Here is a 24,166-nt window from a genome sequence, read left to right on the forward strand (position 1 = left end):
AGTGGACACAAGAAGACGGAAAGATATCCCATGTTCTGGGATAGGAAGAATTAACATTGTGAAAATGTCCATATTACCCAAAGTTATCTACAGATGCAATGTAATCCCCATCAAAATTCCAATGACATTTTTCTTAGAAATGGAAAAAACTATCCAGACATTTATATGGAATAACAAAAGACTATACATAGCCAAAGCAATCCTGACCAAAAAATGTAAAGCTGGAGGCATAACACTGCCTGACTTTAAACTATATTACAAATCTTAATAATTGAAACAGCACGGTACTGGCATAAATACAGACACATGGATCAATGGAATAGAATAGAGAATCCAGAAATTAACTCATATGCCTACAACCATCTGATCTTTGACAAAGGTAGCAAGTCCATACACTGGGGAAGAGACTGCCTCTTCAACAAATGGTGCTGGGAAAACTGGATATTCATATGTAGGATAATGAAACTAGACCCATACCTCTCACCATATACCAAAATCGACTCAAAATGGATTAAAGAATTAAATATTCAACCTTAAACAATAAAACTCCTTAAAGAAAACATAGGGGAAACACTCCAGGAAGTAGAAGTGGGTATAGACATCATGAATAGGACCCCAAAAGCACAGGCAAGTAAAGGTAACATAAACAAATGGGATTATATCAAACTAAAAAGCTTCTGTACATCAAAGGAAACAATCAACAGAGTGAACAGACAACCAACAGACTGGGAGAAAATATTTGTAAAATATACATCTGACAAAGGATTAATATCCAGAATTTACAAGGAACTCAAAGAACTTTACAGTAAAAAAACAAATAACTCAATTAAAAATGGCAAAGGAGCTGAATAGGCATTTCTCAAAAGAAGATATATGAATGGCCTACAGACACATGAAAAAATGATCAACATCACTCAGCATCTGGAAAATGCAAATCAAGACCACTCTGAGATACCATCTCACTCCAGTCAGGATGGCTAATATCCAAAAGCCTGAGATGATAAGTACTGGAAAGGTTGCAGAGAAAAAGGGACTCTCATACACTGTTGGTGGGACTGCAATATGGTACAGCCTTTATGGAAAATCATATGGAGATTCCTCAAACAACTGCAGATAGATCTACCATATGACCCAGCTATTCCATTGCTGGGAATATACCCAGAAGAATGGAAATCATCATGCCGAAGGGATACCTGTACTCCCATGTTTATTGCAGCACTATTTACAATAGCCAAGAGTTGGGACCAGCCCAAATGTCCATCATCAGATAAGTGGATAAGGAAACTGGGGAATACTACTCTGCTATAAAGTATAATGAAATACTACCATTTGCAACAACATGGATAGACTTAGAGAAAATTATATTTAGTGAAACAAGTCAGGCACAGAAAGAGAAATACCACATGTTCTCACTGATTTGTGGGAGCTAAAAATAAATAATAAATAAACACACAAACATAGGGTGGTGGTGGGGGAGAAGACAGTACAATCACAACAATTCTTTGAACTTTTTAAGACAAATGAACAGATATTATGTAGGTTGGGGGAGGACTGGATAAAGAGTCATGAAAATCAGCTATAATGTATATTGAGAAGTTAAAAAAATTATAAAAATAAAGTTCTTGTAAAAACAGAATTAGAGATAATACTAATCTTTCTATGAATTTTTTGAAGTACCATCATAAACTGCTGATGAGTATACAAATTAACACAACCCCTTTTTACAACCATGTGTTATTGTCTATGATGCAGTAATTCCGTTCTTCACTAAGTATCCTACAGAAATGCATATTTATGTGCACAAGAACACAGGTACAAAAAATTTGTTTTATGAGAGCATCATCTGTAACAGCCAAATGCCTATCAACAATAAAATGCATAAGTTCTAGTATATTTATACAATGATATACCACACAGAAATGAAAAGGAACTAATGGATTAATCTTTAAACCATAATATTTAATGAAAAAGAACACACTAATAAGTATATACAGTATGGTTCCACTAAGCATTTTCAGAGTAATACACCACACTTCACACTAAAAAATATTTTTAATTACCATTTCTAATACATCAAAAATATCAAGCAACTAGATATAAATCTCCAAAAAGTTGCACAAGACCTTTTTAGAGAATATTTTAAAACTCATTTTAAAGGTATTACAGAAGATCTAAATAAATGGAGAAGTGTTCCATGCTTAGAGATTGCATCTCTCAATATTGTATACATGCTAGTTACCTCCAAATTAGTCTATTAATTCCATTCAACCTGTAGAGTTAGGGCCGGGTCTGGAGCTCACAGACACCTCAAGCTCATTGTCCTGACTGGGTCACAAACCCTTCACATGCAGGTCTACAAGCTAGGTAACCAGCAAAAAAGTCCTTGGAGCCTTGTTTGAAGAAAGAGTAGTCTTTATTCAGCACACACACGTCTAAGAGTTAGGCAGTCCAAAGAGAAACTCAGAAACTCAACTGGTAAGGCAAAGTCTAAAGAAAAAACTGAACAGCTGACAGCCTGAGTAAACATGCTCTACTTTTAGACACGAGCTCTCTGCCAGCCAGCCACTGCTTCACAAACTCTCAAGAACACACACTAGCAACAAACTAAAAAAGATACATGGGTGCACATGCACACTAACTCCACTCACACACAACTTGTTCACAAAGAATGTGCTGCAACACCCCAACTGGACCTGAGGTGAGAGGGCCTGACTTTTCTATTTTCTCCACAAACCCCAATACAAACAGAGCAGTCTGCATTATGGAATTTGAGAAGATAATTCTAAAATTTATATAAAGTGCAAAGGATCAAGAATGCCAAGATACTCTTGATGAAAAAGAATAAGATATAGGACATACCAAGATTTACGTTAAAGCTATTAAAACATAAGCATTCACTGAGACATAGATATACTAATGGAACCTAAGAGAAAGACCAGAAAATAAACCCGCACGTGTGAGGTTACTTCAAAAAGTTTGTAGAAAATGGAATTAAAACATAGCACAAATCTATGAGGTTTTTGAAGACTCCTTGTATATGAACACTTGCAACATAATAAAGTTGGTATTACAGATCACTCAAAAGAAAAAAAGATAGGCTTTTTAATTGAGAATGTCTAGACAATTGGTTATCCATATGGAAAGAAATGAAATTGGACTTCTTATTTACACTATTCACATGAATCAATATAAGGTGAATTAAAGATCATTCTTTGAAAGGCAAAATTCTAAAACTCTTAGAAGAAATTATTGAAGAATTTCTTTATAAAATCAGGGTAGTGTATCAGTCAGGGTTCAGTCAGAGGAGCAGCACCAGTAGAATGTGGGTTGTGGTGTGTGTGTGTGTGTGTGTGTGTGTGTGTGTGTGTGTGTGTGTGTGTGCATATGCATGTAAATTGATTTGTTCCAGGTTTGCGGTGTGTGTGTGTGTGTGTGTGTGTGTGTGTGTGTGTGTGCATATGCATGTAAATTGATTTGTTCCAGGAATCTAAGCTTCTTGCCTCTTTGTGAGGAGCCACTGTCTTCCCATCTTATCCTGAAATCTGAAGTCCACTAGGCAGGAAGTCAAGAAGAAAAGATATCAAATGTAGTATGAGGGAGAACAAGAATACTCGGAAACAAACACATCGTCACAAGCTGAAGCTTAGGAAGACAGACTGAACCTGTGTTGGTTCTTCTTGTCTCTGACCTTCATGGTAGGGTATCTTCCAGAAGTCAGAGCTCTTTGTCACAGAGCTGAACACAGTTCCCTGGCCAAGGTGTAAGAGATGCTGAAAAAGGATACAGGGGAAGATGGAGTGGTTTCAGGCATGGCCACTGCCTCATGCCAACATGAGCTGGTAGCTCAGAGACAATGTGTGTCAGCTGCAAATGGCTGCTGGCTCACTTTTCCCCTCCAAGTCTGCACAAGAATTTCTCTTGTAGTTCACCCTAACTAGAAATATACATAAAAGGATGGAGACAGGGGAAGCCGAACCCAGCCACAAGTAGGCAAGCTGCCGCCACTGCCCTGGGGCCACATGGGGGCCTGAGATATGGAGCCGGGGGAAGCCGAACCCAGAGGCAACCAGGTAAAGAGCACACCAGAAACACCATTTCCCCGCGGGTAGACTGCCGTAGCCACCGCAATTGCCACGGCTGCCACAAAGCAGCTAGGCTCTTTAGCAGCAGTCAAAGCCACCATGCAGATGGCACACCAGGCTCCCAACTGCATAGTCACAAGGAGAGGCACCAGCAGAGACCGCAAAAAATTAAAAAAAAAATAAATAAAATAAAAGAGAGAGAGAAAGAAAAAAGAGAAGAAAAGAAGGGGCCTCTCTCTCCACAAAGCACACTCCAGAGTAATAGAAGCAGCATCAGATTTACAATAATAGGGGAGGACTTGATCACACCTGTCTCAATACTGGACAGATCATCTAGCAACAAACTGACAGAGGAACAGTTAATCTATCAGAAGGAGAGAACAAATCTAAGGTTATTAGAGAGGGGAGGAGGAAGAGGAGAGATTGGATAAGTGGCATAAAGAATAAGTATGATTTATTAACAATAAATATGCTAGTAAAAAATAAATTAAAAAAAAATGGGAAAGCTCCCTAATATTACACAACTCTGAAATCATAAAAGAACAAAATCTATTTCTCACTTAAAAAAAAAATACATAAAAGGAAATTCGGGAAAATGTAGTTCGGCCTAGCCAAGTTGACATATTACAAAACCACCAGAAGTAGGAATATTTTTCTTAAAAGACACAATAAGCAGTTGTTACAGTATATATGCAAGAAATTTTATTCAAGAAGAAAAGATGAGCAATGTTTTCTGAGCTCTTGTATTTGAGTTTCTTGTATTCATTCCTTGTGTGTGTACCTACACCTTTTGTTAAAATGTGCCTAGATATGATTCTTGTGGCAGATATTAGCAGCCTACCCAGTATCCACTTTTCTTTCTTACCAACAGAAATTAAATTTTGTTTATTTGAACAGTACTGTTCCCAGCCTTCATTGTAATTAGAGGTGGCTATTTAACACAGATTTGGCCAGTGATTAATGACACATGAAAAGAAGTTTTGCTTTCCTAATATATTTCTTCCTTATTGCTTCCTTCTTTCTGTTCCAGAAACTAGAATGAGACATTGGGAGTGAAGCCTTCATTTGACTATGTATTCCTTCTCCTTTCATGTTCACTGGCGATACATCAGTGAAAAGAAAAAAGTAAAAAACTTCACCTTTTGTGTAGTTTAAACTCTACTATATATCAGCAGACAACAATAAAATTAAATAAGTACAATATTTAGAATATTGATAATAAAAAGAGCTGTGGGAAAAATGTTAAGTTTATGGAATTTCAGGAGGCTGGTGGGTGCGAAATTAAATAAGGTGATTGTGAATACTTCACTGAGAAAGTGACATTTGAGTACAGACTTTAAAAAAGTGAAAGAGCAGGCCATTCAGTTAGGTAGAGGAACATTCCAGGCAGTGGGAAAAACTATTGCAAAGGCCTGAGCTGGGAATGTGCCTGCTAAATTTAAGGAACATTAAAAAAGCAGCTTGTTGGTTGAAGTTCAGTGGTGATGAAGGACTAGCAGATGAAGTAAGAGAGGAAATGGGACATCCGCAGGGCTTTTAGGCCATTGTGTAGAATTTGGCATATACTTTGAGAGAAATAGAAAGCCACAAGAGGGTTTTGAGCAGGGGAGTGACTTGTTCTGATTCATATTTTTAACAGCTTTTGGTTTTAGACTTTTTATTTTGATCTAAATTATATTTACATAAAAATTGCAAAAATAGTACAGAGTTTCCTTATATTCTTCACTCCTTTCCCTAATCCTAATGTCTGACATCAAGAACAGGAAATTAACACTGGTACAATATTATTAAGTAAACTATAGACCTTATTTGAATTTCACACATTATTCTCATTTATGTCCATTTTCTATTCGGGCATCCTATCCTGGGTCTCATATTGCATTTAGCTGGGTGTTTTTCTTTCAGTCCCAATTTTTTTTTTTCTCCTTACCTTTCATGACCCTGACACTTTGAAAAATTACCAATCAGTAATTTTGTACAATGTCCCTCAACTTAGGTTCATCTATTTTCTCATGATTAAAAAGTGTAATGATCCACTTGTGCTGCCATACCAAAAACCAACAAAAAGCACAGATTAGGTGGTTTAAACAGTAGAAATTTGTCACAATTCTGGAGGCTGTCAAGTCCAAAATCAAATTTCTGGCTGATTCAGTTTCTGATGAGGTCTCTCTTCCTGGCTTGAAGATACCTGCCTTCTCACTGTGTCCTCACATGGTCTCCTCTGTATGCATGTGTGGAGGGGTAGGGGGTTGGAGAACAAGCTCTCTGGTGTCTCTTCTTATAAGGACACGAATTCTATTGGAACGAAGGCCAACCCTTATGACCTCAAGTAACTATAACCTTAATTTCTTCCTTAGAGGCCTCATCTCCAAGTACAGTCACACTGGGGGTTAAGGCTTCAACATATGAATTTTAAAAGGAGGACACAAATGTGTCCATAACAGAAAGATTTGTATTTCTGGCAAGACTACCACATGCAAAATTCTTTCTCTATGCATCATATCGAGGGACTCATGTTATGTCTTATTACTAGTGATGTTTACTTTGATCACTTAGATAAATTGGTATCTGCAAATTTCTCTACTATAAAGTTACTGCCTTTCCCTTTATAGTTAATAAGTACCTTTGGAGAGAGATTTTGAGACTATGTTAATCCCGTTTGTCCTCAAATTTTTACCCAGTCAGTTTAGCATCCATTAGTGAATTTTGTCTGCAACTATTATTACTGGGACATTTGCAATGATAATTTTCTACTTCCTCTTTCCATCTGCATTTATTAATTGCAATTGAGCTGTAATAAAGAGCTACCCCTTCTTTCCCCATTTATTTTATTTTTATATTAGTATAAAGTCATAGGTATACTTTATTCTAGTGGTTAAATACTATCATTACTTGTTAAAATTATTTCAACTCTGGTTATTAGGAGCTTGAGTTGTTTTTTTTTTATAACCCCCCATCTTTTTTTTGGAGCATTTACCTCTGACACCATAAGGTGTTCTAGGCTGATCTTGTATTTTCCTTGCCCAGCTCTGGAATCAACTTCTCCAATGAGCCCTGGTTCGTTATGTTGAAGAATGGTGTTTAGCAACCAAAATCTGAAGCTAGGTGTGCTCACTCTTCTGGAGCATCACTGCTTCTAGGCTGAGTTATGCAACATATGAATGTATATTTCTTAATTCCAATCCAAAATCACAGGGTGTATTTTAGTCTTCCTCCTTTCCTTACAATGTCTTTCTCCAATAGTCAGAAATCTGGCTTTCATTATCCACAATATATGTACTTACCTGTTCAGTTCTAGTATATATGTAAAGGTAGTTTCAGGATTGCTAACTCACACACCTGTGAGAAATCCTTTTACTAACTAGATTACAGTACTTAAGTACTGTTTTTTTTTTCTTTAGCCTTTTAGGGTCCAGTCAAGATACCACTCTATAGTTAACTTAGGTTAGTTATTTTCTTCCTCTCCTCCTTTAAATGTAGTTGTTATTCATTCTTAATACCATTTGCCTTCATTTGTTACTATTTGTATTCTACTTGGGGCTCCCCCTACTGCCTGGCTGGTTTTAATCATTCGTTTATTTGGGGATATGTGAAGGGTATGTGAAACATTGCTATGATTCCCAGAGTCAGAGATATATATTAAAAGATATAACCAGAGAAATGTTACTTCACTTCATTGTTGCTAACACATTTCCCTATTCTATCCCTTTTCCTGTAGGTATTCAGTCTCACTAGTTTTTGATTTATCCTTCCTGTATTTCTTTTGAACAAATGAGCAGATAACTATGTACTTTCTTATATCCCTTCTTTCTTACATGATGGGTAGTCATGCTACATACAGATATTCTTTTGTGCTTTGCTTTTTTCACTTTACAGTGTATCTTGGAAATCACTCCATATCAATTCAGAGAGCTCTTCCTCATTCATTTCTTACAGCTATTTAATATTCCACTGTGTGACATACAATAGTTTATTCAACCACTCTTCCTTGAGTGGGCACTTATGTTGTTTCCAATACTTTGCAATTAAAAATGATATTGCAATTAATAAACTTTTGCATTCCCACTAGCAATCATGAATATGCTTATTTCCCCACAGAAAAATTATACATTACAATTTAAAAAGTACTAAATGTGACCATTGTTCAGTTCTATTTTTCAATCTAAGTGTGTATTAATAAACACACAAAAAATACATTTTCCTAGGAATAACACAACACATCACTTTAAGCAAATACATCAAATGGCCTAAATTCTAAAACCCATTTTGGATTATAGAAAATTACTTCGTAAAGTTACAAAACAAGTGTCCCTCATTCTTGAGAATGTTTGAATATTTAAGTAATGCTGCTATAATACATTTTCTTTCATGGAATTAAAAAAACAACAACAATGGTGAGTAGAAGGTATAATCATTTTACGGTAAAAATACCAAGCAAGTACATATACAAACCCATGCTAAAGCTAAGTTTAGAGCTTATTTCCTCTTCTGGACTGTAGAATTTCAACAGTATACAATACTTATCTATTGTTGGAGTAACATCTGAGTAACTTAGCTAAAGATACAAACAATAACAAAAACCCTGCACAAATATTCAAACTTGGGGAATCTGAGTTAAAATAATATAAAAATATAACATTTTTCCTTCCAAAAAATGTTTCTAAGACAAAGATTCAGGTACCCTATGTAATTACTCACAAGTCATATATGAATCAACCTTTCCTGTATTCCTTAAATAAAATTTTATAATCAACTGATGAAAAAACATGTTTCTTATTCAGACTTTCAGAATGCATCTGTAATTAACTTATTAATACAAAAGTATATTTAAAAAACAGCCATTTCAAAGTCTTTAAGTATAAGACATTTTATTATTTTTGGTGCATCTTCTTACGCATTTCATCAAGAGCTGCTTCTTTCTCTCTCAGCACCTGTTTAAGTCTTCTTATTTTTTCATCTCGAATGGTTTCTTCTAAGTCTGGTGGCATTACTGGGAAAATATCTTCAGTGTAATTTTTATTAAAGGAATGACTTTGTTCGAAAGCTGCATTTGAACTCAATGTGCCTTTCTCCTGCTTCTCATGAGTATAGTGTATTTTCTCAGATCTCTTTTCTCCTCTGGTTTTGGTGCGATTTGTGAGAATGTTATGTTGAGATACATCTGAAGTTGGTAAAATACTGCTAAGAAGTTGGGAACTGCTGACATTGACTGTGTTATAAGCATTCTCAGTTTTTCTCTTCTTTGTGTGATCCATCTTCTTAATGGTTTTTACTTTTCTTTTCTTATCAAAACTCTGTTGCAACATTGAGTAAGATTCCAAAAGAAAAACAAAATGTTATTGCCATATATATGTAGTGTACTCTTAAATTTAACAAAGTTTGCAGATACAAATATTTAGCAACTAAATTCAATTCAGTGAAATTTACTGAGGACAACTACAGCAGGAAAAAAATGGTTCCCACTGTATGGTGCCAGAATAAACAGCAACATCCTAATCATATTCACTAAGAATAAGTTGGTTAATTCATATTTTTCTGCTCCAATCAAGTATTAGAAGCCATAATGACCTACCAGCAAAAATGTAACAGCACTTGTGAAGCACCTGAAAAATACAATTGATTTCATTTTTTCTTCTCCTTTGCATAGTAAGCACATGTGAATGATTTTCATTGAGAAAGTGTGAGTTCAGATTTTTAAATAATAATAAAATATTCATAAGTTGAATGACAGTAGACAAAGTTATAGGGACATTTCATTATTATTGATTGTATAGGTTGCTTAAATGTTTGTACTACATAATACTGCAGTGAACATCTGCATGCTTATAGTGTGCACTACACTTGGATTATTTCCTTTAGATAGAGTCTTCAAAGTAGGATAACTAGGGGACCGATGGTACTCAAAGGGCCACTTTCTTATATTGCTACAATGAACAACATAGATAGAAGGTGAACAAAAACACTTAAAACATCTTTTACTGTACATGCATTTTACCATTTATGCATATATGGCTCTTTTTGGTATATTACTTTGGTATAATACACACATTTGCAAATTTGGTAACAATTATCATTCATACTAATGAACAAGGCTAAAAACCAAATCAAGAAAATAAATACATTTAAGAATCTTTTTAGTATCTACAAAGGACCCTTTAAAATCTATTACCTGTTTTCTTTCTTCTTTCTTTACCACAAACTCTGTCTCTTTGTAAGTTCCACTCTTCACCAAACTGTTAAAGGAATCAAAACCTTCTCCAGAGCCCAGATGGTCAGGAATTCGAGAAAGACACACTCTCACATCTTTAGTAAGACCAAATATCTTTTTAAATTCAGCATCACTCTTCAGATATGATGCCTTATTACTTCTTCCTTGAGAATCTTTCTTGTTATTTCTTTCTTGAATACCTTTTTCTAATGTCGATGCCATCTCATTCTGGATCTGGAATTAAGAAAAGAAAACACAAACATACTGCTAATTACTCAAGTTATTTTATCAGACTAGTAACTGATTACCTCATCTTCATAAAAGAACACATCATGCTTTAAAATCCTAATTGGTTGGTTTACACTACCTTTGCCTTACCACCACTCAAAAAACTGAATTTAACTGAGTACAAATTTAAAATACCCCTTTCAGGGGATATAAACAATTCTTTATTTAATTGGTTGCACTAGAAAGGCTAACAGGTAGTCAATTCCCAAGCAACTGAAATGAAAATACAGACTAATGACAACTTAAAAATAATCTATATGACGTTATTTAGAAATTGTAGTCTTCTGTAAAAGCCTTATGCCTTTAATCAATCTTGTACTTAACACTCAGAATTTACCTCCTTACATCACCAGAGTTCAATGAATTCTGTACTGAAGGGAAGAGATGCTGACATTATTAAGTTCACCTCTAAGTGAGCAAGGAAAAGGTGGGTATAAATAATAAGCACACACACACACACATAAGTAGAACAGGCAGGTAACTATGTGAGTACGTTGGGTAATTGGAAAAAAAGAAAGAAGGGCTAAAAATAGGAAAGTAAACTTGTCCACGAAAGAACAAAAAAACCCCCCAAAACAAACCATCAATGAAAGATGTTGATAAAAATCCCATTTCCACAAATGACTGAAATGTACTGACTAGTCCTGTCCTACCCTTTCCATGGTCTACCCTCCAAAATTGCTAAGTATCTCCCCATCACCACCACCACACACACAAAAAAACCCACACAAAAATCAGTTCTTTTATATGCAGATTGACCTCTTCATATACTAAAAGTAGGCTATTAAATATATATGTGCATATATATGAATGTGTACATATGTATGCATACACACACACACACAATTTTACCAAGCTTTGAATTCACATTATCCTTCCCGAACCCTCTTAAACCTGTTCTACGATTTTTTGTTTGTTTTACTTTAAAGATTTAGCATGCCAAATGATTCAACAGAAAGATATTGTTTGACTCTTCTAACAGGACTCCTCCTCAAATACTCAGATGAAAGCTTTGACTTAAATAAGCATTCATGTGTGTATGGTACGTGTGTGGTGGGGTGGGGGACAGGGGAGAAAGTATCATAGATCACTTTGAGAACTAAGAAAGAAAAATTTTCTATATAAATATATAAAAAGAATACCCTGACATGGGAAAATTACCTTTGGTTCTTGGTCTCTGAAAACACACTGTTGTGAAGTAACAGTTGTTGCATCAACAGAGGAACTTATTTCCTCTATGCTCTGGATGATATTTCCTTTTCTGGGGGCATTTTGTCCTGTACTAAATCCATCTGGAAAGACTGGCTTTGTAAATAAAGTCTTACTCTGTTTTAAGTAGTTACTGCATTGGTTCATATTATGTGGATTTGTGGTAGAAAGAGATGGTTTCTCCACTTTTTTATTCTTCTCTGCCCTTAGATTGATCATGGAGGCAAGCTTGGTATTTGAAAGTGATTTTGTCTCCATCTGGGAAGATTTGCTTTTAGCCAAAACAATATTTACAACCTCTCTGGATATGTCTGTGACTGGGCTTGAACTCACTATCTGTGATGTGTCTTTTCTTAGAGGAATATCAGGAGAAACAGAATTCTGTTGGTCATTTGGTGATGGCAGAACATCTGTCCCCTTTTTAGCCAATAGATAGACTTTCCCATTAAACATAACTAAAGCATTATCTTTAATAGGCATACTTTTGGACTGTGTCCCACTAGGACTGATGGTACTCAATGGTGACATATTTATAGTATTATCTCCCAAACTTCTCCTGTCTACAAAAGTTTTTAAAACCTTTGAAGCCACAGTATTTGAAGACTTAACAGGAACAACAGATGGAGTACAAGGTTGTAGATTTTCATGAAAAATCCATTTCACAGGAGTAGCTTGAGAATGCTGATCACCTTTAAATTGTGTCTCTGTAGCAACATTCATTGGAAACTGTGTAGTATTTAGTATCAGTGGCTTTGCTATTTCTGTAACAGGTTTGGGGTAAATGTTTTGAAAGTTCTTGGTAACTACATTTTTCACTGTATTTACAGGAGACACGTAAATAACAGTTGGCATTTGGGAGGCCTCAACTGTTCCTGAGGTACTTGTGGTTGCAGTTGCAAGTATCTTTTGCTGAACCAAAGGAGGCAATGACGATGCTGGTACAGATTTCACTTCAGCATGGGCTGGAATCTGTAAATGATGCCCAGAAGGCAAAACTGGAGACTTCACAGTCATTGGAGGGCTCTGAGTATTGACTACAATAAAAGATGAATCATTTTGTGTTGAGGAGGGAGGAACAGCAAATGTTTGCATGGTGAGTCCATCAATTTTCACACCATGACTCTGAACTTTAGAAACTGATGAAGCAAAATGTTCAGGTCCCACTGAAGTAACTCTACCTTTTTCTGCTGAATCTACTGTCCTTGTAAGAAAATAGTTTGAAGAACTGGCTGGCTGAAAAATGGGCAATTGAACTGATGCACTTGTGGAAGAACTGGAAATCTGAGTCTGAAAAGTAACTTGAACTGGTTTTCCTGTATTCCCTTTCAAAGTATCAGACATGACTGAAGATTGAACTAGTGGTATAAGATTTCCAGAAGAATTAGGAATTGGAAGTAATTGCAGAAGATTTTTTCCATCCGAGCCAATCGTCTGAACTACTTGGTACATGCATCCTGAAACACTTAAAAGAACATTATGAGTAAATAAATACAACATACTACATGGTATATACATTTTATTTAAAAACAAATATTTGCAAATATCATTTTAAAATATTAAAATATAATAAAAGTATATAATTTTTCATTTTGAGTTTTCAAAGTGAAATGCTATAAAACAAAGATTTTGTAATAGAAGAGATTATCAAAAATATAGTTAGCTTTGATTTAGATCTTCTCAAATGATTGGCAATAGGTATGAGATATTAACATTTACTCCTAAAACGAAAAGTAGACATTTCCAAGGTTTTACCCGTATAAAATAATGCTACTAGAATAGGCTCCTCTTAAACTATTACCAGCATCCCTTCTCCTCTTACTTGACTTATTTCCTATTATTCCCCTCTTTTTTGCACTTACTGAGCAGGATTCTCATTCTTCCTCCACTTATGTTTGTTCTATTTCCCCCCAATCTGTCATCTTCCGACTGACAATGATTCGCAATTTCTACTGTCAGCCATTCTTCTTTTGCTTAAGACATCTCTTAAGGTGATACCTTAGTCTGCCACATTTTTGTATTATAGACTTAACTGAGTTATTCATATAGAAACCATTTTCTTCTTTATTGTTTCAGCGTATTTGAAGTTTGGTGCTAAATAGTCCTTGGTATAGCAATTATTTATATTAGTTTACTATCAATTGCCTATCAATCCATACATATAATATTACCATAATTTTAGCTGAATAGTTTTCAATCAATATGGAACAGAATGGAAATCAATAATTTATTTTATACCCAGCCAATTTTGATCCTCATGCTTATGAGCTATTTCTTAGTACAAACTGTCTTAAGAAATACCAACATATGCTAATTTGTGTGTATAATCAATTATGTGGGGATTACTTCAATGTAGACACCTCGAGTTATTTATACCTAAAACTATCTTTCAGCCCCTTGAAAATACTGAGCTCTCATGGGACTTAATGCCATTGCACATGCTATCACTCCACTTAGGCACTCCTTCCCCACCCAACTTTTCACTTACGTCAAGACTCAGCATAAATTATACTTCTGAAGAGATACATTCTCTGACCACCTTGACTATCCTTGCCATTCCTTCATAACTGATCTATGTTACATCTGTTAATTTCCTTCATGATACACATCACAGGTTGTCACCATATATTAACTATGCTAGTTTGCTTGTCTACAGACTGTCTCTCATGCTAAATCCTACCAACATGAGTGTAGAGTCCACATCCTACAGACCCAGTAGGGTCTTAGATGACTAAGGTCAAATGAAGAAAAAAATTCAAGGGCAAAAAATAATGATAATTATTAGGAGTCTCAAAAGCATAAAGGTGTTTTTTACTACTGATAGGTTGGTTTTAAAACTCTCAGGTAATAATAAAAATAACTGCCAAAAGTTCAATGCATCCTAGCAATTGCTGGAACTCAGTTTTACCTTTCTGCAACCCAAATAACACCATCCTATCTCTACAAAAATTTAAGTCTTCTAAACACTTCATGGTGCTTCAAAATATTATACTGACTTTAAGTAAATTGAAAGTTCATCTCTAATGAGAAGCATGAAGCCAAAGAAAAGTGTGAATTCTTGCTTTCAAGGCTTAAAGATGAAACTCCACCTTCATCACCTCCTTACCTCCCAAAAAAGCACATTTCAACTGGATGAAAACTTATTCAACATTAATGCATTAAACAAAACTTTACTGAGTGTCTGTTATGGTTTAGGCACCAGGCTGAGTTATGGGAAAAGGATCAGTAAACTATAGCTTGTATATACACACTCTCTGTATTTGTGCAGCTTACAAGCTAAGAATGGTTTTTATATTTAAAATGATTGAAAAAAATAAAAAGAATAATATTTCATGACATAAAAATTATACAATTCAAATTTCAGTATCTCTAAATAAAGTTGTACTAGTACATAGTTCACACTCATTTTTTATGTTTTGTATATGGCTGCTTTCATGTTATGATGGTAGAGTTGAGTAGTTACAGCAGAGATCATATGGCTCAAAAAGCGTAAACCTAAAACACTTACTATCTGGCCCATCACAGAAAATGTTTGCTGGCTCCCAAGCTAGATCAACCTAAAATCCCTAAAAGAACATAAACTACCAGTATGTGAACATGTAAACGGGCAATTATTATTAAGTCAGATAAGTATATGTATTTGAATGAACAACAAAATGCTTGCTCTTCTTCTTAAAACAGTCTGCTCCCAAGGCTTCCTAGATAGGACATTCTCCTACCTCTGTAGTGACAACTCAGTCTTCTTTGCTAACTCATCCTATTTGAATTGACCTTTAAATGGAGTTCACCAAAGTTCAGACAAAACTCTTCCTAGTCTGTACTCTTTTCCTAGATGATTTCTTTTATATGCATGACTTCAATTAAATTATCACTTATATATCAACAATTTCAATATTTGTATCTGTAGCTCTTTTGAGATTCAGGCATATATATCGTTTCCATTCAGAATCTCAAAGATTCCTAAAACTCAACATGACCAGAATATCTCTGCCCACCTTAACCCTTAAAATTCCTTCTCCTTCAGTATTTTCTTCTTTGGTAAATAGCATCTCATCTTTCTTAGATGTTTAAGTCAGAGCAGATAAATCCTGTTTATCTCCAATATTCAATCCATCACAAAATCTTATTGACATTATCTCCTAAATTTCTGTTGATCTGTTCAATTCCTTCCAAGTCAACTGTCACCACTGTAGTCCAAGCAAACATCATCTCTGGCTTAAACTACAACAGTAGCATCATAATTAATCCTCTTTCCTTCAGTCATATCCTCTCCCTTTGAATTCATGCAGCACACTAACGCTGGTCCTTTCATGCTTAAAACGTTAGAGTGGTAGAAGGAAAACCATCACTTCTGATGCAAAAAATTGGGCAATTCTATTAAAGTTTGTGAGATGCATGAGGGTCAATTGATGGCTTTAACATGAGCAGTTTGGTGGGGAAAGAAGTTGCTAAGGAGTGTGAATATGAATATACCAAGTATAGACAACTTTTTTATGAACTTTGTAATGAAGAAAAGAAAGACCAGCAAGAAGCTGGAGGAGAAATGGGGTCAAAGAAAGGATCCTTCTTTTTTACTTCTTTTTTTAAGTTTAGATGAACCAGAACATATGTAAATGCTCATGTGAACCAGTTAGGAGGAAGAAACTTGCGAAAAGGAGAAAGAGGGATAATCAACGAGAAGGAGGTAGGAAATGGGAACCAGAAGACATGTAGAGGGACCAAACCTTTAAGAAAACTGGAAAAATATCTCCTTCCATTGGAACTGATGGAGAGGTTAGGTACATTTGCAGGTAAACCTACAGCTTTGGTGTCAGAAAGCTGAGGTAATTTTGATCTAAGGGATTTTATTTTCTTTATAAAATAGGACAGGACATCATCTGCTAAGAATAAGAGCAAAAACAGGGAGACACTTGAGGAGAATCAGATTTGAAACAATCTTTGAGAATAAACTGACCACAGAAAATACGAGAGTTGCCAGGTAATGTTGATGGTTCAGAGAGACAGATAGTGTTTATGAATTTGTAGTGGTACCCATCTGTACTCTTGTGAGATTTTCCTTCTCTCACCAGGCATAGGCAAAAAGAAAGCATATTGCTGAGTTCATCCAAGGTTGGAGTGGCTTCAGAAGGGTACAAAAAAAATCAAAGAGAAGCAAAAGACTTTAGGATATTGGTAAGTGTTATTAAAATGATAAAACATAGGATTACTAGTCATGACAGATTAAAAGGAAAATTGTGAGCTAGGTACCAATTCAGTGATAGGAAGTTGTAGATGATGTTAATGAGCCACAATTAAGAACATGCAAGAAAGCTGTCTTGAAGCCCACTCTTCTGCAGTATATTTTCTTTCTTAGTATTCTACTAAAACCTCATTCTCAAAGATAACGAAATGTCTTCACAATTAAATCTGTCTTTACTCTATCCTCAGTCCCTAGGTTCTTTCTGTTGCAACTGATAATGCTAGCTAATTATCTATCTCTCTATCTTGAACCTCTTCCCTACTGTGGTTTTCATTGTGTACAATTTGTTTCTCTTGACTTTGTTAATGCTCCCTTTATTCTTCATTTGCTGCATCCAATTATGACTATTCCCCAAAGTACACTTCCTGACCCTATTTTTCTCCTGCAAGACAGTCTTAAAGACTGTACCAATTTTCATGGCTTCAACTATTTCCCTCAGCTATCTCCCTCACAATAACAACTCCCATAGTTATATCCTTTTATTCCTGTCCCCTAATATTGACCTTAGCTCCATATTTGTGATATCTTACCAAAAAGTTTCATTTTTAATACCATCACTTTAAATTCAACAAGTTAAAATTATTTTCTATTGAAAACGAGCACTCTATACTCCCATAAAACCAAGTGGCAGCTATACTATCTAATATAGGTTTTAAATCACCTAGTCATCTCTGACTTTTCTTTATCATCCTTCTTATTCACTTTTGATTTACCCACAGCACCTTGCACGTTTACAAAAGGTAAACATTCAATACACATATACTAAATGAATCAAGTCTATAAAGTTTTCTTTTTAACAGATCTTACCCATATTTTCTTTCTGCACCACTGCAACTTCCACCATCTAGAACAGACCTTCATGTTGTGTCTAGCACTCATCGTTTCATCCCTATACTTTAATGTGATGTTTAAACTAGTTTTTCTGACTACTGCCACTATTGACTATGCACTTCTGGCAGATTAAAATGGTTTTAATCCTGTTACTTCATAGCTCAATGTTTCAACATTCATTATTGCCAACTCAGTTTGACATGAAAATCATCTACAATCTAGCCCCAACCAATCTCCACAATAGTACTGTCTACAACTTCTCAACATGAAATCTCTGCTGTTACCAGAGAGATCTCTTTGCTATTCTGGAACATGCCAAGTACATTATTTACTCTAAGTACTCTTTATTTTTTTTCTTTTCCAACAATATAAAATGAGGATCGAATTCTATCTTCTCCATGAAATATCTGCCAGTCACTCAAACTCACATTAATTTCTTTCAATTTATAATCCCTAAAGTACTCCCATTGGTGCCACTAGTGCTGTAAGTTATATATGCCTTCTCTTTCTTACCTTTCTTAGCTAATTTTTAAAAATGAGTAAAGTATTGTTTTCCTCAGTAAGATTTAAATTCCCTGAAGGTGAGAGACTGAAGCATTTAAATTGCAATTGTTCTTCCAATAAGAAGCATAGTGGGTCCTCAGAAAATATTATATAAGAAATGATGTAGTTCTTTCCAGGTGCCATTTCAAGTCAACTGTCTGAATGCCTTTTATTGTTTACTCTCCTTTGGCTTACTCATGTACTTCATCTGTCAGTAATATCTGCCTAACAAATTAGAAACTTCAACAAAGGAGAACCCATGCCTTTACAATTATTAGAAAAGGAGCAATCATGATTTAATTAACAGGGTATTTAAACAAATTACACAGATTTCTGATATTTCACACTACATTATATGGCCTCTACATTTCTGCTTTACAAAACAAAATTTATAACTAATGTACAAACCATTTTCAAATCTAATCATTGGATTTTTCACCCTTTCTTTTCTTCTATTTCATCTCCAAAAAGAAAAGGAAAATGCAGCTTCCTTTACGTCAATATATCAGTAGAGAGTCACATAATCCACCACAGACTATAAATTTCTTAAAGGTAGGTTATCCTATTCATACCTATATCCTCTGCACTAATAGAGCAACTGGACATTGCAGACAATAATGTTAGCTGAATCGAATCCTACAAGCTGTAATAAAAAACAATCCATGATTTCCTGGCAACAAAATGGAACGAGTTCTAAAAATTAAACTGAAATGCAGTATGCTAAGGAGAGAAGTGACAAAACAGGTTGAAATTCATACTCCTTCAATCAATGTATGTTTTTTTCAGATCTAGAAGGAACCTTCCTTTTAAGATACTAACTAACTAAAACCTTACAAAGACTCTGTTTTCTTAAAGATCATATTCTGCCAGCTAATGCCAAAAGTAAAACTAGAACAAGATTCTGCATACCATGCTCTGGTCTGGTCACTTAAAGAGAAGAATCATCAACATGCTAATTACTTTACATCAGCTGTTGTTTGAACTGACAAACTACTATGGAAAAGTAATGCAGTTTAAAATTTTAAAGGAGAAAAGAGAAATACATTAGAAAAATTACAGGCTTAAATCCTGGCTCTTCTAAATACTAGTTGACTGAAAAATGTACTTAACCTCTTCGAATCTATTTCTTCATATGTCAATTGGTAAAAATAAGGCTTGCTATGAGAAGTAAATGAAATTATTCTCCAGGAGCATGACAGTTATTACCCTCCATTAAAATATGTAATTGGTTTCCAAAAACAAGGAAATGAATGAATCTGGTAAATCAAAAATATGATGGGAACTTTAATAAAAAGGCTTATTAAATATGATGATGATATTATATAGCTTCTGACATTTTTGACTATTCTAATGTTGATATAAAGGATTGGCATATTAGAAATGAAAAGACAAAAACGTTGGAGGCTAATGAATATTTTTGTGAAATATATTTTTTCAATCGCTAAGAAATTTTCCATCTTATTATCTATGATATAACATTATGTACCTACATAATGTAATATATATATATAGGGACGTATTGTAATAACATATACAATAATATATAAATATCATGTACATAATAGATAAGTTATTATAATAGTTGTCATTAACTGTACTTCTAAGCAACAACCCAGCAAGGTGGGTATTACCTTTTCCATTTTACAGTTGTGAAAATGGAGGTTTAAAAATATTAAATGACTTACTCAGAATTACAGGCTCTCCTTGAGCAAACTTATCCACTCTACGTATTCATCTTAGCATAACTCTGCCATAACAGAATCCAAAAAAATTCAAGTGCATAAACTGAGAAATTAACGACAGATTTCATTACACAGTATTGTATGTGTGTATGTGTGTATGTATGTCTCTCTCTCCCTCCCTCCCCTACACACTCACATAAATCACAAAAGTAAAGATAATAAAACTTACACTGTATACAACTAAATGCACACTGAAGTGATAATGAAACATTATCTTTCAAATCAAACCAAGCCTACTGGTGAGAACCCTAATTTTAGCTCATCATTTGAAAACAAAGGCTAGGGGAGGATAGAAGCCAATTGAAAACACATGACATCTTAATTCCTATTAATGTGGGATATATAATCATAGGCTTGTATTATAATACAAGTATCTCTAAGACAATAACTTCCAAGTCTCTATTTTCAGTTCTGATCCTGTCTGACTTTCACATTCAATTATTTCTCAGATTGCTTTCTTGGTTCCTTATCTCAGTTAATTTACCAATATCCACCCAGAAAACTTAGATCATAATTGATCCACCTTTCTTTGTGCCAATTCACTAACAAGGTGAATTGTTAAATTCCTAAATTCCTTTCCACATTTCTTTGAATCCAATCTCTACTATACATCAGCTAGTTCAGGCCCTCAGAATTTCTGAAAAGATAACTGAAGTAAAATCCTTTTATGTGGATCCCTCACCCTCATATTCGCACTGCCATCAGTTATCCAAAATGCATACTGACCATCTCTGTCATTTTCTTAAAATCCTTTTCTTAAAATCCTTTGAACAATTTCCAATAGATGAAGTCTATCTATTTATTCTACTTTTAGTACAGAATCAAGCAATTTATTACTAACACCAATTGTTAGTAATAAAACATACTCATGATTTGTTTACCGATTCCCTCTGCCTGAGCAAATTCCCCATTCATCTTTAATTTGATAGCTGATACTTAGTTTCCCAACTTGGCTGCTCCTGAAACCTTCGTACAACTCCCTTCCTCTACACCCTTACAGCATCTTGTGCAGAATGCTATCATAAAATTATTACATCTCCCCTCCCCTAGACTGTAAGGTTTCTTATGGGTAGAGCCCATATCCTATTCTTTAACCAGCCTCCCCATTTAAGCAGTGTATCAGACACATTAACCAAATGTTTAAACCGTACTGATAGCAGTAAGGGGTGAACTAGGATATGAACCTAGATGTCTTTAACTCCAAAGCTTACATTTTTCCCACTATACCATTCTGACTCCTGCTTTGCTCTTTGCTAATAAAACCCAAATCAAAATAAATGTATGCTATCACAAATATCTTCCAGATCTTTCCTTTGTACTTTAAGATTAAATTTGGACTTTCCATTTAATGCCCTGGTAAATTAGAGATACTACAAACGATAAACATCTGTATCACATTACTAAAAATTTTTAAAAAGGAAAAAAAGCAGTAATTTAAGAAAAATTCAAACATCTACAGAAAATAAATGATATATGATTGTACAGTCATTTTAACTTAAAATAAGTGTGTTAATACCATCAAAAATATTATCAAAAAAATAAGAAATCTAAGCTTCCAATAAACTAAAAGAGCTGACATTAATTACATTACTTACAAAATTATATTTGAACATCACGCAGATTGTTACTTACAAAATAGAATAGAATCAAATATACGACCAATAACCAAAGTGTCAAACAGCTTCAGAAAGACATCTAATAAAAGTCCCAAATATGTGATGTAAAACCTCAGTGACTTAAATAAATGCATTCAAAGATAATAAAAACAATAATGCATAAATCAATGAGTTAATTAACTCAAAATGACTTACGAATGTAACCAAAACATATTTCAATTTGCAATGTTATAAAAAATTCCCAATATAGCCAAAAGGATTAGAAACCAGATAAAAGAATTAAAGCACACAAGAAATAAAAATGTAAAGTTCTATAGCTATTAAAAAAGAATGTAACCCTAAAACAAATTGCCTGTAAGTTACGTTAAGTGAGATGTCACGAAACATCCAGGTACTAAAATAACATAGGAGAAATTAAACAATCATTAAATGGTAATTCTACTTTTGCATATCCATACATGGCACTATCTCTGCCTCTTCCCTCAAACTTTCACCACAAAATTAAAAAACAAAAACAAACAAAAAAACACGTACACAAAAGCTGGCTCTTTTTATGGTTTGAAATACAATGGTCCTTTCCTGGCAGTTCTTCAAAATTGTTTTAGCTCACTGCTATTAGTGACCATTTCCCTTTATAATATTTTGCATGTTTTTAAAGAATCATCATAACTTAAGCCTCCATTACAATCGGGTTGTGTATATACCTGTAATAAAAGAAATACTTCCTACGCTAAAATGTGTACAAAATTAAAGATGTATTTTTATAATAGTAATAGCTAACGTTTAAATAGAGCTTTATTCTTTTTCTACACTCAATATTCTACATATATTCATTCTCTTAATCTTCAAAATATTTCTAGGTGCTAGTATTTACAGATTCAAAACTGAGGCATTTTCATGAGTTCTGCATCTTAGTTTCCATGCTCGTTCCTTTTCCTTCTGCAGATCTATTATTTCTCACCATTTATAGTACATCCAGTAACCATGGAGACTACAAGTTCAAAACATTCTGCCTTAGCTAACATTTTGTTCCTATCTAATCTTGATTAATACAAGCTTAAAAAAAAAAACTCAGTTACTGGTAATGTGTTCTCTAAATTTAAAATTTAAGAATGTAGTTGGAATCTCCCCATGTCAAATATAGTTCCTCTACATTGACAGCCAATGAGATTCCTTCTCATTCTACCTGCTTCAAATACTGTTCAAAAGCATTGATTTTACACAATTTCTATATTTTTACTTTTCTCTCTTCATATAAAGCTATTATTTCAATTTTTAATATACTTAATTCCCTTCTTCTAAAACCATTTTTCTTCAACTATATATATCCTTTCTTTCTAACTCTATTTTCCCTAATGGTGCAGCTCCACCACCTAATCCGCGCCGACTGCTGCGTGTTTTTCTGCGTTTGCGCGAGAATGTTCCAGAAGGCTTTGGTCACACAAGAGCGTCGGCCATGCTGATTTTCCTTTCCCGTGGAGATCTACTCCGCCCATGAAACTTGAGACGCTGGAGTGCTGCAACCGAGGGAAAGGGCTGCCCGCCTCAGGCTCTAAAGAGGTTTTACATTTCCAGGAGAACGTGGTCTAGGGGCTCTAAGCGCCGGAGACAAGCACTTCCCGCTGGAGTGGCGCACCCTTACAGTGTCAAGCTCCTCAGAAGTGCAGTGTCCGGAAACGACAGGCGACTGGACACGCTGCTAAGAGACTGGGCGAGGGGCGGGCGTGTGGAGGTTTCGAAACCGGTACTTACCAATGTGAGGCGTTGCCTGAACTTTCCTCTGCGGGTTTCAGGAAGACCCTCTGCAAATTATTGGACATTTTATAGGGATGGGAGGGAACAGCTCATCCAGGAAAGTGGGTCGAGTGGGGCCGCAGTTCTCAAAGAGGCGAGAACAAGACCGAGAGAATGTTGGGCTGGAGTTGTCTGCAGCAACCAAGGGGGCGGGGGGGATTCTGTGCGGAACGGAGAGAGGAAGGTTCTCCAGAGAGCGTACTCCCAGGCTTCCGAGGGAGGTGGCGCCACCCAGAAGCCGGAAGACTCCAGGCGGGTGACGACGCCTTCTCTGCCTAACGCCGAGAGAGCCGGCCCAAGTCTCCGCCCCCCAGAGCCTACGTAATCGCCCCAGAACTCCCTGGAGCGGGCGCGGGAGGCGTGGTCGTAAGCGACGCCCCTCTGAAGGCCGTCTCAATGGTGGACGCCGTGCAACCTGGCTCTGTCGACCCCGCCCGCCAAAGCAGCTGGCGGGAGCAGAACTCAGCTTGCTGCTTCCGTGTTCGTCACATCCTGTTGCTGAGGTGACTGGTTCGGTAAAGCTCCGCCTTTATTTTGCAACCCAATGGCAAGTGAGGTTTGCAATCTCTTCTTCCGGATCGAGGAACGAATAGCAAAAGAAAATTCTCCAGACGCCT

General features: G+C 35.4%; 1 protein-coding gene across 3 annotated transcripts; it reads right to left on the reverse strand.

Annotated features, from left to right (window-relative positions):
- Positions 1-7,999: 7,999 nt before the first annotated feature.
- Positions 8,000-23,848, reverse strand: LRIF1 (ligand dependent nuclear receptor interacting factor 1). Of its 3 annotated transcripts, none has more exons than XM_063105110.1 (4): positions 23,508-23,848; positions 11,740-13,249; positions 10,252-10,524; positions 8,000-9,376 (listed from the first exon to the last, which is right to left on the reverse strand). In XM_063105110.1, exons 1-4 carry the CDS (start codon positions 23,573-23,575, stop codon positions 8,954-8,956), a joined length of 2,274 nt encoding a protein of 757 aa, XP_062961180.1. In that variant the 5' UTR covers positions 23,576-23,848; the 3' UTR covers positions 8,000-8,953. The 3 variants fall into 3 exon arrangements, with proteins under 3 accessions (XP_062961180.1, XP_062961181.1, XP_062961182.1); XM_063105111.1 differs by having other exon boundaries at positions 11,740-13,241; positions 23,508-23,575; XM_063105112.1 differs by lacking the exon at positions 11,740-13,249 and having other exon boundaries at positions 23,508-23,596.
- Positions 23,849-24,166: the final 318 nt, after the last annotated feature.

The sequence above is a fragment of the Cynocephalus volans genome, chromosome 8 (assembly GCF_027409185.1).
Source record: "Cynocephalus volans isolate mCynVol1 chromosome 8, mCynVol1.pri, whole genome shotgun sequence".
NCBI lineage: Eukaryota > Metazoa > Chordata > Mammalia > Dermoptera > Cynocephalidae > Cynocephalus > Cynocephalus volans.

What these genes read in the sequence shown, in the direction of transcription:
- LRIF1 (XM_063105110.1), bottom strand. Translation starts at nt 23,575, where the DNA reads ATGTCCAATAATTTGCAGAGGGTCTTCCTGAAACCCGCAGAGGAAAGT. An exon ending in TCAGGCAACGCCTCACATTG is followed by an intron (nt 13,250 to 23,507) that starts GTAAGTACCGGT and finishes TGTTCTTTTAAG; the next exon opens with TGTTTCAGGATGCATGTACC. An exon ending in AGAAAGAAGAAAGAAAACAG is followed by an intron (nt 9,377 to 10,251) that starts GTAATAGATTTT and finishes ATGTTGCAACAG; the next exon opens with AGTTTTGATAAGAAAAGAAA.